The sequence below is a fragment of the Staurois parvus genome, unplaced genomic scaffold (assembly GCF_062004578.1).
Source record: "Staurois parvus isolate SC_StPar_1 unplaced genomic scaffold, SC_StPar_1.0 ptg000155l, whole genome shotgun sequence".
Taxonomy (NCBI): Eukaryota; Metazoa; Chordata; class Amphibia; order Anura; family Ranidae; genus Staurois; species Staurois parvus.
In genome coordinates, this window is record NW_028317951.1 from 1,309,084 (window position 1) to 1,327,792 (window position 18,709).

At 40.4% G+C, this 18,709-nt stretch overlaps 2 protein-coding genes across 11 annotated transcripts in view; one reads left to right on the plus strand and one right to left on the minus strand.

The window, feature by feature from the left end:
• The window catches only part of LOC149463234 (uncharacterized), a 300,678-nt gene that overhangs the window by 238,209 nt on the left and 43,760 nt on the right, over nt 1-18,709 (minus strand). For 7 of the 10 annotated variants that reach the window (XM_089675400.1, XM_089675399.1, XM_089675398.1 and 4 more), the window contains one exon: nt 14,678-14,759. The exons of the other annotated variants lie outside the window; for them this stretch is intronic. In XM_089675400.1, coding sequence (XP_089531526.1) covers nt 14,678-14,759 — 82 coding nt within the window. The remainder of the gene's footprint in view (nt 1-14,677; nt 14,760-18,709) is intronic. 10 annotated transcript variants of the gene reach the window in all.
• The window catches only part of LEKR1 (leucine, glutamate and lysine rich 1), a 208,692-nt gene that overhangs the window by 113,168 nt on the left and 76,815 nt on the right, over nt 1-18,709 (plus strand). Inside the window, exon 5 of the mRNA XM_089675392.1 lies at nt 7,324-7,509. Within this exon, the coding sequence (XP_089531518.1) occupies nt 7,324-7,509 (186 nt within the window). The remainder of the gene's footprint in view (nt 1-7,323; nt 7,510-18,709) is intronic.

Here is an 18,709-nt window from a genome sequence, read left to right on the forward strand (position 1 = left end):
TGACATTGTCTTAGTGTACCACAGCGTACCTGACAAGCATGGTCCTCAGCCAGTGTACCATTCTCTGCATTAATCACTTTTTATTACTGAATCTTAATAGTAATGACAGAGATGTCATATTCTTTTGCTGTAGCGTTGAAGGCATTTTTATTGCTCATGGTCTGTTTAGATTCTAATTTTATTACTGTTAAAGAAGCAGTCCATCTATGGCTGGTATTTAATTTTTAGATAAAACCTAGCACTTGATTTATCAACTTGGGTTCTCATGAGGGCTTCAAAATCAAATATCTTTGCCACAGTCCCTGGCTGTGTTTCATTCCATTTCTCTGCTTACATGCTTCACAATAGAAAATAGGTTGTTAATGTAAATGTTTTACTATGCTAAAGGAACTGAACAATCTGGCTGTGCATGTATGAGGGGTGTTCAAGTCAAACCTCGATTTATAGGTATAAAAAGGGATGCTTGCACAGGATTACTACACTCATTAGTGCGTGGCAAGTGTGTCCTCTTACTGATAGGTGGCGCACATGTTGTGGGCTAGTCCAGAGACCGTTAATCAAGATGGCAGACAACAGTGTTAGTGCGTGCATGGAACAGTGTGTGGTGATTAAGTTTCTTGTGAACGAAGATATAAAGCCAGCGGATATCTACAGAAGACTTCAAGCACATTTTGATGATGAGACGCTCAGCCGCAGTAAGATATTTGAATGATGTAAACGTTTCAGAGATGGCCATACGTCTGTCAGTGACAATCCCACCCGTGGTGATAGTCCACAGCTGGTTGCCAACCTTACTGGCTAATAGAAATTAGTGACAGGGGTTGGGTCACCTCGGCACTAGTCACTATTGTAGTGCTGTAGCCTTAGCGTTATGACAAATTTACTTCAGAAGAGAGAGTGGAACCCTCTTGTAATCATCACAGAGGTTATGCAGAAATGGGAGCATAAAAGCAGAGAAATCAGAAGAGAGGTTCCTGAGAGGTATAAAACGTGTATGGTTTCATTCTCCATCATTTGCCAAAATCCTCAATAATAGTAGGCTCCTAGCAGAAGTCAAGGTGAGTATTCAGCAGAATAGTGGTTAGTGCTAGACCAGCAATGGGCAAACTACGGCCCGTGGGCCGTATACGGCCCGGCGGACCTTTTAATCCGGCCCACGGAGCGTGATACTGTCAGGATGGCTGTCAGGATGTGTGTAGACGGGGCAGCGTGACGAACGCGAGGGGAGCTAGGCTCCTCTCACAGTCCGCCCTGAAGACCGGTGTAGCATGAAAATCTGTCTCCTATGAGGATCTGTCCCCCTCGACGTATCTGCGCATGTGCCGGAGATCACCGATCGGCTGCTAATGCCTGAAACTGGCACATGCGCAGATACGTCGAGGGGGACAGATCCTCATAGGAGACAGATTTTCATGCTACACCGGAACGGCGCGGGAACACGGCGAGAGGAACGCGCGGAGCAAAGGTAAGTGAATTGACACAGGGGGGACTTAATATGGGGGATGAATTAATATGGGGAATGAATTACTATAGGGGGGATGAATTACTATATGGGGGATGAATTACTATATGGGGGATGAATTACTATGGGGGGTGAATTACTATATGGGGGATGAATTACTATAGGGGGGATGAATTACTATGGGGGATGAATTACTATGGGGGGTGAATTACTATATGGGGGATGAATTACTATATGGGGGATGAATTACTATGGGGGATGAATTACTATATGGGGGATGAATTACTATATGGGGGATGAATTACTATGGGGGATGAATTAATATGGGGAATGAATTACTATAGGGGGGATGAATTACTATATGGGGGATGAATTACTATATGGGGGATGAATTACTATGGGGGGTGAATTACTATATGGGGGATGAATTACTATAGGGGGGATGAATTACTATGGGGGATGAATTACTATGGGGGGTGAATTACTATATGGGGGATGAATTACTATGGGGGATGAATTACTATATGGGGGATGAATTACTATGGGGGATGAATTACTATATGGAGGATGAATTACTATATGGGGGATGAATTACTATATGGGGGATGAATTACTATATGGAGGATGAATTACTATATGGGGGATGAATTACTATGGGGGATGAATTACTATATGGGGGATGAATTACTATGGGGGATGAATTACTATATGGGGGATGAATTACTATGGGGGATAAATTACTATATGGGTGATTAATTACTATATGGGAGATTAATTACTACATGGGGGATTAATTACTATGCTTACTATGGGGGAATATTACTATACTTACTATGGATGACACATACACATCATTCATCTACTCTTGGTCCGGCCCCCGGGTCCAATATATGAACCCATTGCGGCCCTCAAGTCAAAAGGTTTGCCCACCCTTGTGCTAGACTCAATTAAGGTATTAGTGTTAGGCTATTTAAGGGGTTAGGTTGAGTGTAATGGTGTAATGGAGTTGGAGGGGGTTAAATGGATTGCTTTAAGGTTTATGATTTGGGAGAAAGAGTAAATGTTTGTGTTCAGTAAATGAATGGGATGGGAGTGCATTGGTATTGGATACACATTAAAATGATGGCCATCAACACTATGCACACTAGTTTTTATTGCCAGTAGCCTTTTGCTGGAAACTACTGAAGTCAGGAACCTAGTGCTGTGAACAAATGTATTGTGCTGAGTGCTCCCTCCTTAACAGGCTCATTGTACTAGGTCTCTGAGGCAAGTCTTCTCAATTTGTTATCTGCTGGTGAATCCTGTAAAATCAAGTGTCTGGTGAAAAATAATTATGCTGTACAGCAGCCATGTTTTACTAGTGTGCATTTGTGACAAGCTGTGGCCAGTTTTAATATCTTAACCTAGAATATTTTGTGTACCCTAATAAGTCAAGACTTTTTGGTGCCTGCGTAGATGGCCTGTTAAACATCTGTCCAAGCCCAACTTGTTTTGCTGAGAGCACTGCAATGTAGCTGAACAGGACATGTTTTGGTGCACTCCCTTTCAATACATTGCACCTTGTTCTGAGTGCAGTTTGTTCCTCACTCTATGACCCATTTTCAGCTGACAGCTGGTCCATGCTGGGGTAAGATCCCGACTTTAAAGTCAGGATTCACCCCAGAGTCTAGAGCGGAACCTGGTTCAGCCTCTCAGCGATCCACTGAGAGCCAGAGTCAGCCGCTGCCTCCCTCTCCACAGCCTAGCACTCCAGTGAGCATGGGGGGAGCAGAGCAGACAGCGTTGACGGACAGTCACCGCTCTCTGCTCAGAGCGGCTGTGAGAACTCTGCAATCAGCGGTCATGTGATTGCTGAGTTCTCACACTTAGAACCAGTGGGTGACAGATGGAGTATCAGACCGATGCTGCATCCACCTAGGTAAGTATGATTTGCCAAACCCCCCCCCCCCACCCCCCCAAAGCTATAATTCTCTTTTTTAGCAATTGTTTTCCTGTAACGTAATGAAAAACTAGGCAAGCAAAAATATTCTAGATTACTTTTATTCGTAAAGAAGTTGTAGAGTACTTAACAGTGTTAGTTATGGATTACTAAAGAATGATGGAGTTTAAGTAAAGCTCTTCACAATTTTAAATGTATAAATCCTGAAGAAGGGATCTAAGGCAACCTGAAAGCTTGGATCATTAATTCCTTAAGTTATCCCATAAAGGCTGTCACTCCAAACATTCTGCATATAAAGAAGCTGTAATGTTCCATTTATCTATTATACAAAACCTGTTTCATAATAAAATGAAAAAACAGAAATATGCATATTTTAAGGTATGTAAATGGTTGTGTGTTTTCCTTTTGATGAATGGTGAATGCTACCTTTTGTGGAACTAATGGGTTATCCTAAAACCTTGCACTACCTGATTTGTTTCTTAAAGACAATGTCTAAATGGCAGTACCTCATAGCAACTTGTTCTCTAAATTGATGAAAGATGAAAGATTATGATTTCCTAATAGCTGGCATTTTTGTTTTTTTTTATAATATTCCAAAATATGACATAAAGGGGTTTATTTACTAAAACTGGAGAGTGCAAAATCAAGCTCACGTCTTTATAGAAACCAGTTATCTTCCAGGTTTTATTGCCAAAGCTTAACTGAACAAGCTAAGGTTAGAAACTGATTGGTTTCTATGCAGACGTGAGCCTGATTTTGCACTTTCCACCTTTAGTAAATAAACCCCATAGAGTAGTTGTAAACAGCAAGAGGTCAAGGGACACACTGATACTTACAAAGGAGCTGTGAGAGAGTATTGGTCCCCCAAATTTTATTTTTTAAGGAAGCCTATTAAAATAAGGCAACAAACAAAATAAGTTATATTACAATATAAAGGCCATCAGGAATATCAAAGAGAGAGTCAGTCATTCTAACAGAAGCAGTGGCGGCGAGGTAAACCCACATAGTGCAAACTACATCGAGATAATGGATGGAGATCTCCTTCCATTCAGAGGGTTGGAAGAACAATATACTGGTTGAGTTGGAAAAACAAGGTCTAATAAAGTTGGATGTGCTCTGACATCATCTATCTCCTAGATTGTAAGCTCTAAAGAGCAGGGCCCTCTGTTTCCTCTTGTACCAAATTGTTTTGTAACTGTAATGTCTACCTTCATTTTGAAAAAAGCTGCACAAATTGTTGTCGCTATATAACTCCTGTATAATAATAATAATAATAATAATGTGTGACTTCTTGCTTTCCTATTGGAACCATAGAGCTTGGCTGAGCTTCCTTCGCTCAGCACATGGCAATTCAGAAGCAGGGGATTTTCATACAGGCTTGGAGCAGTGACATGTCCAAATGTCTGTTGGGAGTAGGCGGGGTTATACTGGGCTGGCCCAAAGGTTTTATTTGCTAATCCTGTAAGCGGCAGTAAAACCTGACTGTATCTGAAATTTTGTCTCCCATAATGAGAAAGAAAAAACCTTATTGCTTGTTCCTGGGCATTTTTTTACGTTTTGGCACAGCTTCACAAATTGGTCTTTTTGAATAAGAAAATTATTAATGTGCTCCTTTTGAAAAACAGAAAAGTGTTTCATTTAAAAACTGTGAAAGCAAAGGGCCTCTGAATATTTATATTTTTTGTTGATTGCCCAGTACAAGAGTGTGTTGTAACCTTTAGCTAATTCAGTTTGTTGTTGCCATGAAGGGTTTTATCCAGCTGTCCTTATTAAAAGGGATATACCGCACCCTGCATCAATACCAAAAAGTCCTGAATAATCGGTACACTCCCTGTTTGCCAAGGACATTTTACAGAAAATTACATTTTTATGTTCTCTCTATGCTCCTTGTTAGTGGAAGAATACAGCGCTCTCACTGCAGTATTTTTAGAGCTGACATGTTTACTTACTATTTTAGTTCAGACTATGAGAATACTGCTAACTTCTGTTGCCACATCTCAGCAATGCTAAAAATGACACACAGTTATAAAACATAGGCATTGACAGCAGTAAGTTACATGGATACTAATATCTCTGCATAACTGTCCATGCATTGTTACTGTATGTATTGGATTATTATGTTGAACTTCACCTCTCTAGTAAGTTTGATTTCTCTAAGCATTTATTTGGAGACATAGGACACCATCCTGCTAAGTATGGGGTATAGCTGCAGGTGCCAGGAGGTTGCATACTATGCAAAGCACCATACACAGCAAAGCTCAGTTTATCTTAGCAGCCTAAAGAGGTTGGGTTTCTTTCTCCAGGTCTGCTGGATCATTGTTTTGGCTAGGATGGTCTCTGGTGGTCTTGCAAGGCCCCCATTCTTATCTTTTAAAGAATAAGGTTGTCTGGGGATCTGGCCATCCTTTTTACACAAGGTTGTGTTCTTCTTCCACCTTAAGAACAACATTGTGAACCTGTCTGTCTATGAGAGACCTTCTCATATGAAGTAGTTGCCCTTGCATGCACTAAATGTGATTAAGGCTGGCAGAGTATATTCCCTTTGAAAGACGGAATCTTTGTCATTCCAGTTTGCCCTTGTAAGGGATACCCACCTTTCAATGTGACCATCTCAAGGATAGATTTGAAAGCCTATTACTTGGAGTTACAGGATCCTCCACTCCCTGTCAACTATCATTCTGCTAGGGTAGTGGATTCTTGCTGGCCTTTCTGTCACATGACATCATCTCCCAGGTATGTAACGTTGCTACCCAGTCCTTTGTTCACATCTTTACTAAGTTTTATTTTGTGAACATGGCTACACTGGAGGATGATATCTCTGAGCATAATGTAAGGAAGACCGTGGTGTGATTCAGTCACACTGTTGATCTTGAAGGTTCTGTTTGTGTTCGGTGGGATTGTTATCTTGTGCCTTGTCCTTTATCTGAGGGGGTCTGCTTTTTAACATTCCCATGCTTACAAGGATGGCGACAAGGATAGAGTCCTTGTATTTCTCAAGAATAAGATTTTTTTGTATTTACCATAAAAGAATTTTCTCCGGGTAGTTATATACAGTACCATTCCAGGGGGAAGTTCCTTTCAACCATTTTGCACCTTGTGCCAATAACATGAATGTAACCCTGCCTGTAAGCATATCCCTTTGTTTATCAACGCATTTCTGTGATTGCAATGCCAGCTCTGATGTGAGGATCAATGGTTTTATTGATATACAAGCAAAAATCATGTTACAGTGATGGTTCTGCTGTGGCTTTGTTTATAAATAAAGCTATGTCACACAATGTTAGGGTCTCACAGCTAGGAGCATTGCACACTTATAGTTCTAAAAGTTTTGTTTCTTTTCCAGTGCAGCATGGCAAAATTATAAGTGAATTTTACTAACATTTTTAACAATATCACTGTTTTTGCAGCAAAATCAATCACTTATTTCTACTGTAGACACATGAATCAATGTGGCTAATTTACAAAAGGGGATGTCCACTTTGCTAAGAGAATTTTTATTATGTAAGTAATGAGGCAAATTCACTTTACAAAGAATAAGCAAGGAATTTTTTTTTTTTTTTAAATGGACCTTTTCTCATACATGATTGGATGATTGAATTCAGCTTTGACTCATTCACTAAGTTAAAGTAATGTTACTTTGCATATTATACATTCTGTGCTCCTTTAGTAAATCAACCTCATAGTTTTTATTAGCTTTCAAACAGTTGTAGAATTGCACTTATAATCTCATTATGGCAACCTACATCACAAACATTTTTTGTTGATAAGAATGATTGTTAGCAAAACTTGTCAACGTTTTAGTGAAACATAATGTATTTTAGTAAAACTGACGATTCCACCTTGCTGTTTGATAAAATAACATTTGTCCATTTTTTGTGAATACCCTTTTTCAGCATAATACTTTTTTTTATTACTATTTTAGAAATTTTGGGACTTCAAGAACATCTGTCAGAATTGCAATCAGATAATGTTTCCCTTCAAACTCAAGTAAAAAATCAGGAATCTGTCCACAAGTCTCTTGCTTTAACCTCACAGCAGCTTCAGGATTCGCGTGACACAGAAAATGAATTGAAAAGCAGATGTCACCAACAGCAAAAGCAGATTTTAGGTATGAGAAACCTGTGCTTTTGTAAACTGTACATTTGTCACCCTGCAACAGTTTATTAACACAATTATATATATATATATACACACACACACACACACATATACTATATTGCCAAAAGTATTGGGACGCCTGCCTTTACATGCACATGAATTTTAATGGTATCCCAGTCTTAGTCTGTAGGGTTCAATATTGAGTTAGCCCACCCTTTGCAGCTATAACATCTTCAACTCTTCTGAGAAGGCTGTCCACAAGGTTTAGGAGTGTGTCTATGGGAATGTTTGACCATTCTTCCAGAAACGCATTTGTGAGGTCAGGCACTGATGTTGGATGAGAAGGCCTGACTTGCAGTCTCTGCTCTAATTTATCCCAAAGGTGTTCTCTCTGTGCAGGCCAGTCAAGTTCCTCCACCCCAAACTCGTTCATCCATGTCTTTATGGACCTTGTTTTGTGCACTGGTGCGTAGCCATGTTCGAAAAGGAAGTGGCCATCCCCAAACTGTTCCCACAAAGTTGGGAGCATGAAATTGTCTAAAATGTCTAGGTATGCTGATGCCTTAAGAGTTCCCTTCACTGGAACTAAGAGGCCAATCCCAACCCCTGAAAAACAACCCCACACCATAATCCCCCCCTCCACCAAACTTTACACTTGGCGCAATGCAGACAGGCAAGTACCTTTCTCCTGGCAATTGCCAAACCCAGACACATCCATCAGATTGCCAGACAGAGAAGCATGATTCATCACTCCAGAGAACACGTCTCTTCTATTAACCGCTTCCATACTGGGCACTTTTACCCCTTCCTGCCCAGGTCAATTGTAAGGTTTCAGCGCTCTGACACTTTGAATGACAATTGCGCGGTCATACAACATTGTACCCAAACTAAAATTTTATAATTTTCTTCACACAATTAGAGCTTTCTTTTGGAGGTATTTAATCACTGCTGGGGTTTTTATTTTTTGCTAAATTAACAAAAAAAGACCAAAAAGTTTGAAAAAAATACACCTTTTTCTTTGTTTCTGTTATAAAAGTTTGCAAATAAATAATTGTTCTTCATAAATTTAGGCCAAAATGTATTTTACTACATGTCTTTGGTGAAAATAACCCAAATTAGTATTTATTATTTAGTCTGTAGGAAAGTTATAGAGTTCACAAACTATGGGATATATCTGAATATTGATCAATCCTGAAGTACTGACGGCCAATCTAATTTCTTGAGGTCCAACAATGTCAGAACAGTACAGATATCCCCCCAATGACCCCTTTTTGCAAAGTAGACAGTCCGACGTACTTCATAAGAGACATGGCGAGTTTTTTGAAGTTGTAATTTTTTTGTCATAATTTTTCGGAAATGAAGAAATAAAAATGATTTTCACTTTTTTTTTTTTTTTACATACTGTCACCAGTGCGTTACAGTGTCATCATATAACTGGCATGGCGGTGATCAGAAACACTGACTGGTGACAGTACGAAAAAAAAAAATGTTAATTTAAAAAAAAAATGTTAATTTTTTTATTATTTTTTATTACGTTTTTTTCTCTTTTTTTAAGATTTTTTTTTCATATTTCACTATGACAAAAGTAGTATAATGTTACCATAGTAACATTGTACTACTTTGGAGAAGTGATCTATATATATTTTTTTTTACAAAATTTGCTTATAGCAAAGAATTACTTTGCTATAAGCAAGCATTTACCTGAATGAAATCGATTCATTCAGGATTTTTTTTTTTCTTAACTGTGATTTGGCCACAGCTAATCACATGACACAGCTGGGCTGTGATTGGCCCAGCTTGTGCATGTGATCGCTGTGACCATTCACAGCTAGCCACACTTGTATACAATGGATACTGGCAATGGGGCCGGAACACAGATCTGTCATCGACCGTATCCGAGGTACACGGCTGCTGACAGACTGCGCTGCTGCGCGACTCTGCTGGCATGCAAACTGCGCATGCCTGAAAGGATGCCATATGGCGTCCACCCGGAGGGACGAGGGTTTTTGCTGGCTGCCATTCGGCCATAGGCCGGGCGGGAACCGGTTAAAGAGTCCAGTGGCGGCATGCTTTACACCGCTGCATCTGACGCTTTGCATTGCACTTGGTGATATAAGGCTTGGATGCAGCTGCTTGACCATGAAAACCCATTCCATGGAGCTCTCTATGCACTGTTGTTGTGCTAATCTGAAAGCCACACGAAGTTTGGAGGTCTTTAGCTATTGACTCTGCAGACAGTTGGCGACTTCTGCACACTGTGTGCTTCAGAATGCACTGACCCCGCTCTGTCATTTTACATGGTCTAGCACTTCATGGATGAGTTGCTGTTGTTCCCAGTTGCTTCCACTTTGTTACACCACTAACAGTTTGCCTAGGTGCTTGATTTTATCCTGTGATTTGAAGGGGTGTTCCAATACTTTTGGCAATATAGTGTGTGTGTATATATATATATATATATATATATATATAATTTTTTTTTTTTTTTTTTTTTTTCCTCAGAGTCTTTTGTACTGGGTCCTGGAGCCCGGAGGATTTGTAGAGTTTTGGGTAGTATAAAGCCTCCATTCCTAGGTCCCCATGTTACCTGGTAACCAGATCTCATTATTACTCTCATCTTATATATGTGAGCTAATTGGTGCTAGAAACTCTCTATTGCTCTCTCTGCTGTGAGAGCTTTCTTCTGAGTGTAAAGACTGAGTGCTGACAGGCTTGTTTGTTTTGGGGAATCTATTAAGGGGCACTCTGTTAGTTTGACCTGAGTTTAGTTAGTTCAGACAAGCAGATGATTTGTTTGTTTTATGCTATGAAGTTGTGTTGCTGCCTTGCTGAAATAATGTGCTGGGCAAACCTGCTTGGACTGATCAGTTGTCTCTGTCCCATGTATGGTCTGCCATTTCTAAAGTTGAGCCTTTCACTTTTACAATAAATATATATAATGCAGCCAGCACATCTAATAGTGATCTACCACATATATAATTTTTGTTTGGGGGTTTACAGCAATAAAAACCTGATAGGGGTTTAAACACTTTCCTACTCTATTCATAGCAAAAAAGATTGGGCTTTAGAAATACTTTAAAGCTGCACTCCAGGATACCTGAAAATTGTTGCAGCTGTTTAATATGCATATGAGAAAGCTTAGTATTGCTAAATGTATAAAAGTAGAAAAATACCTTTGATAAATCTTTGATGGCATTGGATAAATCTGTGATGGCATCGCACCTACATGTTTAACCACTTGCCTACCAGGCACTTATACCCCCTTATTTACCAGGCCAATTTTCAGCTTTCAGCGCTGCCGCACTTTGACAATTGCGCGGTCATGCAACATTGTACCCATATGAAATTTTGATCATTTTTTTCTCACAAATAGAGCTGTCTTTTGGTGGTATTTAATTGCCGCTGGGCGCTTTACTTTTTGCGCTATAAATAAAAAAAGTGCAAAAAATTTGAAGAAAAAAAAAAGTTTCTTTGTTTCTATTATAAAATTTTTCAAACAGGTATTTTTTCTCCTTCACTGATGTGCGTTGATGAGGCAGCACTGATGGGCACTGATAGGTGGCACTGATGGGCACTGATAGGCAGCACTAAAGGGCACTGATAGGCAGTACTAATGAGGTGGCACGGATAGGCGGCACTGATAGACAGCACTAATGAGGTGTCACGGATAGGCGGCACTAATATGCAGCACTGATAGGCGGCACTGATAGGTGACACTGATGATGGGTACTGATAGACGGCACTGACTGGCATCACTGCTGGGCACTGACTGGCGGCACTGACTGGCACAACCCCTGGGCACTGACTGGTGGCATTGACTGGCAGCACTGGTGGGTGGCACTGGTGGGTGGCACTGGTGGGCAGCACTGGTGGGTGGGCACAGGTGGGTGGCACTGGTGGGCACAGGTGGGTTGGCACAGGTGGGTGGCACTGCTGGGCACAGGTAGGTGGCACTTCTGGGCACAGGTGTGTGACACTGCAGAGTGGCACAGGTGGGTGCACTGCTGGGCACAGGTGGGTGCACTGCTGGGCACAGGTGGGTGATCTGCTGGGCACAGGTGGGCGGAGCTAGTGGGCGCACTGCTGGGCACAGGTGGGCGGAACTTGCGGGTGGTACTGCTGGGCACCGATCATCAGGGCACTGATCATCAGTGCCCTGATGATCGGTGCCGATCCTCGCTCTGACAACTGCCGGTTCTCGGCAGTACTTTCCTCACGATCTGACAGCGTGAGGAAAGTGCAGCCGAGAACCGGCACTTGCATTTCCCTCTGATCAGCGTGTCATTGGACACCGCTGATCACGTGGTAAAAGGCCGCTGTGATTGGCCTTTTACCACATCACGTGATCAGCTGTGTCCGTAGGACACAGCAATCACGGAGATCGCCGGGTGCGCGCCCCCTGGGGAGCGCAGGAGAGCGCGTTCTGGGAGGCCGTCATATGACGTCCACTCAGAACTGGCCGGCCGCAGTGCAGCCGTCATTCGGCTATCTGCGGTCGGCAACTAGTTAAAACAGCATGACCTCCATGGGAATTATATTTGTGAATAGGCATCATTACTGTGGTGGGTATGTTTATACTTGAAAATTACTATTCACTGCATTGTGTGTAAACAGTACATTATTATACCTTCTATATGTAGCCCCCACAGGGGGCACTTGATAATGCTTGCCTTCAATGGTTGCCCTTACCTTGCAAGCCTCCCGACACCTCTGACACTCTGGGTTCAGACACTATGAATTAATAATGCAAGAGACACAATTCTTTAGTAACACCTGTATGTTAGGCTCATTCAAAAGAGTAGGCCACAGAATGGAGGTTTAGGAGGTACATCCCCAGTGAACACATAAAAGCAAAACACTGATAAAATGGAAATAACTAAATTGCAATGGTTACCAGATTATACGGTCACAAATGGTGCGTTGTAACTATGTAACTGCAACACCAGCAGCAGGAAGGGGAAGAAAAGGTTTTTTGACTTATCAGCTTCCTCTGGGCTACCAGCGTTACAACAGGGAAAGCAAAAAATTATATATATATATATATATATATATATATATATATATACATATATTGGCATAAATAGGTATAGACACCCTAATAATGAATAATAAAGACTTAGATGCAAAGAGGTCCCTTTAACTAGAAATAGCAACTTGAGTCCTCAGATGTTTAACGTTCCTGATGTGATAGTAGCTTTTGTCTTCTGCTAGCAATGGTGGGGCCCATATACAGTAGTGAGTAATGTTAAGTCAATTAAGATAACAGATAGACTGTGGTAAATGCTCAAAGCAAAGATCTCCTGGTACTGAGATGTAAAGGTGTTTGCATGCAGTGTCTCTAGATTGTTGTCAGAAAAATGTTGGACATCTGCCCGTTCAGCAATCCCACAGATAGCTTTTGCACAGGCTTCTTGGCTGTTCACAAGGAAATACAGAGCTACAGGCTGTCAGCGTGACAAGCAGAGATGACAGGCTGAAGACTAGATAGTGACAGTTCCAATGCAGAGAAGCTGATGCGATCCCAGTGTGGCGATCGGTGTCACCGCAGTGCTGAACTGGTATGCAGAGTCCCACAGTAGTAGCCAGCAAACTATCTCTGGAGGAGAATAGCAGTCCCCCTATTCACAGCTCTGAATCCTGGGCCAAGAGAGCTAGTCAGTCCCATGCTGTAGAATATATAAGCTTTCCCAGTGTCTCTCTGTATTCAGCTCTCTCTGCTATTTGTAGTCCAATCGGCACTCAGGAACACAGCATGTACTGGCTATAAAACTACAGATCCCAGGATCCTCAGCAGTACAAGAACTGCATTCGCTAACAGGAAGTGATGTAGCCATCCAAGTACTGGGGGGAAAAGGATGAATTGTAGTCCCATTTGTAGATGTCCTTAGATGGCTTAATGATGTAGCTGACACCTGGCTACATATATATCACCTACCCCCTTAAATATTAAAAAATAAACATACTTTCAATAATGAAATTGAAATTAATAATAATATATAAGCTTGTATGTGGCTGTGGAGAGGTGCGTTTACTGTAACACAGTGAATGTATTTACATAACCTGCCTTTTTCAGGCATGGATGGGCATGAAAGACAGAGACCAGGAAGCGTGTCAATCACAGTGTGAGGTCATGGTTGGAACGTGGGAAGTCCCCTGGCCTATAACTCAAAAAAATCAATGGGAGTGAGCAGATCAGTCTGATGCTGGAGACCTGCCAATCACAGCGAGCAGCAGCATGAGGAGACGTTACAAGACCAATGGCCAGAGGAATAGCAAGGATCCCAGCCACTGGTCTTGTAAAAAGAAACTGCAAAGTGAAAAAAAAAAAAAAGAAGGGATGCCCTTCGAAACGCGTCAGCTGTACTTGGAGTGTCTACCCCTACGATGTGACTCTCACAGGTTTCACATTTCTAAAGTTCCTTTGAGGACTTGCATGCTTGATTTATTTCGTTGTTTGTGAGTATCATTCTGAATTTAACCTCCTCGGCGGTCTGATTATTTCCGTTTTTTTGTACTGAAAGCTGTACTATTTGTTTACATGGAAATATGTCGTTTTTTATTGTGGGCTGTAATTTTTAGGAATAACTCACTGAAATCTGCCCGAACAAGAGTCTAGTAAACATCTCGGGTAGGATAAAATTTGAAACACGAAATCATAAAATATATTTTAATAAATAATCATAAAAAATAATAATATAATAATAATAAATTTAATTCAATAATATAATCAGACCAAAAACACTGAAATTTGAAATACAGAGGCAAATTCGCACATCACTGAGCAAAGTCGCAAAATCGTTTTCAGTGTCTGATGACGAATTTCCCCGCGAATCATTATCACTCAATTCTGCAAGTGGTTCTGATTTACTATCGCTGTTCTCTAGCTGGTCTAAAACCGCTTTTGACGTAAAGGGACGCTTTTTGGACGCAATAGACTTTTCTACGTTTCCAGGCAGAAAGAAGTCAAAATGCAGGCAGGGCATAGGACAAAGCAGTAGGGACAAAATGTATGTGAAATGCATTGAAACAGCAATGTTTTACTATGTAATAGTCATTTTAAAAAAAACGCTGCAAGGTATTCCCGAGTGTAGCTCGGGGTAAAGTTTCAGGTACAAGCGGTAACCCTGAGCTACACTCGGGAATACCTTGCAGCGTTGCTCCAGGATCTCTTCTTCACTTACCTTGACCTTCGCTCCCACGATGTCCCTCCTGCAGTGTCCCCGGCCATGTGCTCCAGCCGATCCATCTTCTGGGTTCCGTTCCCTGCGACGTAGGGACATACAGGAATGGAACTTAATTTAAATTTTAAAATGTGAAAAAGTGACATTCACTAAATACACTAAAATCTCATAGTATAACATTACTGTATCAAACCATTTCACATTAATTTTATCCCTACTGCTTTGTCCTGTGCCCTGCCTGCATTTTTACTGTTCTTATTGCCTGGAAACTGAGAAATGTCCATGGCGTCCAAAAAAGCGTCCCTTTAGGTCAAAAGCGGTTTTAGACCAACTAGAATACAGAGATAGTAAATTAGAACTACTTGCAGAATTGAGTGATGATTTGTGGGGAAATTCGTCATCAGACACTGAAAACGATTTTGCGACTTTGCTCAGTGATGTGCGAACTTGGCGCTATATTTCAAATTTCAGTGTTTTTGGTTTGACTATATTATTGAATTAAATGTATTATTATTATTATATTATTATTTTTTTATGATTATTTATTAAATTATAATTTATGATTTCATGTTTCAAATTTTAACATACTCGGGATGTTTACTAGACTCTTGTTCGGACAGATTTCAGTGAGTTATTCCTAAAAATTACAGGCCTACAATAAAAAAAAAATACATATTTCCATGCAAAAAAATGTACTGCTCTGAGCACAGAAATATTGACATAATCAGACCCCTAGGGAGTTTAAGGGACAGGTCCATGACGCCCTAGAATCTTAGTAAGTCTTCTCAGTATTGTTCAACCTGGAGGGCATCTTGTGTCAAAAAAGGGTTTATGTAGTGGATAGGGACAAAGGGAAAATGAGTATTGCCATGAGTGTTTTTAACTCATATCGATCTCTTTTAAAAAAGACAAATATATCCTAAAGCTGGGCTTTATGCTTTACCGATTACGATTGGGATTGTTCATTTACATATGAACTAACCTTCCAATGGTCTTTTTTCCCCATCAATTTTATCCTGGGCAACAACTTTAGACCAATAGTATTAAATATGTACGTAGTATAGAATGGAAGGTCTCTCTGTTACTACACAGAAGTGTGTGAAAAAATGGTCCACCTTTTTTTTTTACGTATATCATCCTTTTACAATTGAACCAATATTTTGATTGGTGAATATTAAAACAGAATGCTAGATGAAGGCAAGGCTAAGAAATTAGGTAAAAGAATACACAGAAACGAACCTTTGACCTGCACATTAGTGTCTATGTGTACATCATAAATCAGGAAACCAATAGGTCTGTAACTGTTGAACATTCCATAAAAGGTAAAGCCTACCATCTGTCTGTTTCAAATAAAAGCCCTGGGATTACACAGATATTTAAATGATTTCTTTGCAATTTAGTCAGTTTTGTGCAGATCTCATCTCCCCCATATGTGCTATGTGGTTTAATGTTTCAGAAGAGCTCACATGTCTTCTGGAAGTGTAAACAGGGCGGATGTTGAGTTTTCTTTCATTTTGCGGTTGAGCAGCTGTGGTTTCCCTACCTAAGGTCAAAATTAAAGGCTAATATGTTCAGTGATAGAAACTCACATGAGGTATATAAATAGTGCATACCATTGTCATGTTGAAGCAGTTGCTAATGTCTAATCCATTCATGTGGACAGGGTTTTGCCTCCTTTAATTAAGGGAAAAGGAATGGCCTTTTCTGACAAGCAACACTGGATCCCCTGCTACTACAAGAGCAGGCTACAATTTTATAGGCATTTTTTGTAGATTTTTTTAAATATTGTGCTTAATATCCAAAATTTTCCAAAAGCATCACTTTCTATCCCTGTAACAATAATCACCAGAACAAAAGGAGAAAAATAAATCTACTCTGCAGAGATAAAGACAGCAATAAAAATCTAACTGTTATGCACCCAAAACTAAAACTAAAAGATTTAAAGTGTATTTCCACTTTGTAGATAAACTGGGATCACTTTATATTTGTTACATGTTCCATTTAAAATAGCATAACTGTTTAAAAATTGATGCGTACCTTTTTAAGTACCTTTTACTTGCCTAAGTCCTCATGCACACTAGACGTTTTTACAGCGGCTGTTTTTGGCTTTTGACGTTTTTTTTTCTACAGCCAGTAAACTCCCCAACATGTTATCCTATGTGTCCATGCACACATAGACTGTAATCAATGTTTTTTGGCAGGGCCGTTTTTTGGCTGGAAAAAACCCCAGGACTAGTGGGTTTCTAGAGGAGTTTTTTAGCTGTAAAAACGCTCTAACGCTGAAAAATGAAGTAAAACACAGTAAGACGCCACAAGTCTGCATTTTTGGACCTTTTTTTGTAAAAAAAAAAATAGTTTTTTTCTGTAAAAAAAAATGCTAAAAACTGCAAACGTGGCTAAACACTAATGCAAAAACGCTAAAAAAAGCTGAAAAGCTCACGTTTTTTATGTGACTTTATACAGCTAACATTACCAGCATTATCAAAACGTCCAGTGTGCATGGAGCCTAAAATGTAGCACAGGCCTGGAAAACTCCCCAAGTTATGTCTCATTGAAACTAAGAACAGGGTCACGCAGGCCACAATTTATGGTAAGATAAAAGCCATCCTACAAGACAGAATATTTGTGTTTATCAAGTTATGACGACCTTAGGCTGCTCATTTCCTCCCAATTGGTGGCTGCATTAGGTTTTTTTTCAAGCTAAATACATTTTCGGTAAGCACTAAAGAATACTTGTGGATCCTATGAGAAAACTAGTGTTCTTATAACTTCCTGTACACTAAACTTAACCTCTTGGCCTCCGTGAGGCATGTCACGGTGGTCACATGACCCTAAACCCTGCCCTCCCTCCCAGCTTCTGAAACTCTTAAAGGGCCGGGAGGCACCAGGGCCAAGGGGTTAAAGTGTTACTAAACCCACAACAGTAAAATCAGTCTGTATATGCAGTAAAGCATGCTTGTTATACTCACTGTGGAACCTAAGGGGTTAATCCTCTACATTGTGTAAAACGGACATTTGATCCTGACTTCCTTGCTCCTCCTCTTGTTCAAATGTCCACGCTGATAAGACAGACTGAACCTGTAGCCCTTCTGCACATGTTCAGTTTGGGTGTATTGCTAGGTTTTTTTTTTTTACTCTTGGGAGAGTGCATGTGATCAGCACAGGGCCAACCAGCACTGTCCAGACAGAGATCAGGGGTTTTGCATCCTCCTAGAGCAGAAAGAAAACTCCTCCTACAAGCTTTAACATGTGCTCTGCTGAAGTCACAAGATTTCTCTATAATGCTGATGGGAAAAGGTATTTAGCAGTTTATATTTACTAAAATAATTGCATTTCCATGTTCTGTGTACTGTGGGAGACCAGGTATAGTGAATGTAGGGTCCTAGGTTTAGTAACACTTTGAATCGCAAAGTAATTAGTCTTCCCAACTATCTCTTTTTGAACTTCAGAACACCTCTCCCTATGGTATAGAGATTAGGTGAGGAGGAGGTGCGTGCATTTCAAATCAGGAGCGCTGCCTAGGGTGACAACTTTGCTTGCTCTTCCACAGATACAGTACAGAGTGAGCATTGTCACCCTAGGACAGGAAGTGTGTTTCTGCCAGGATTACTAGGTCAAAAGAGGGGAAGAAAAACTGAAAAAAGAAAACCATTGTACCCATCACATCTGGGGTAAATACAAGGACTGCTAAGCTTCGCTGTATAAAATGTTTGTTCTTGGGTTTAGATACACTTTAAGCTTTACTGGGTCAATATTGGAATTTCCTGAAGTTAGCTACCACTCCATGAGATGTAATACTCTTCTTTTTCAGCCTTCAGTTTGTCACCCAGTACACCTTCACTTGACATATTAGAGTAATTTCTTCCTAAAAGTGTGCTTATGATGGCTTAAAATTCCAGATGCTTGAAAGTCCAAAAAACATCTAATGTATTTCGATTGACACTGTTGGAAATACTGAGGTTACAATATGTCCTTTGGTGCATATCTGAAAATGGACTGCAGTTCTGTGAGAAAAAATCTCCTCTGCATTTT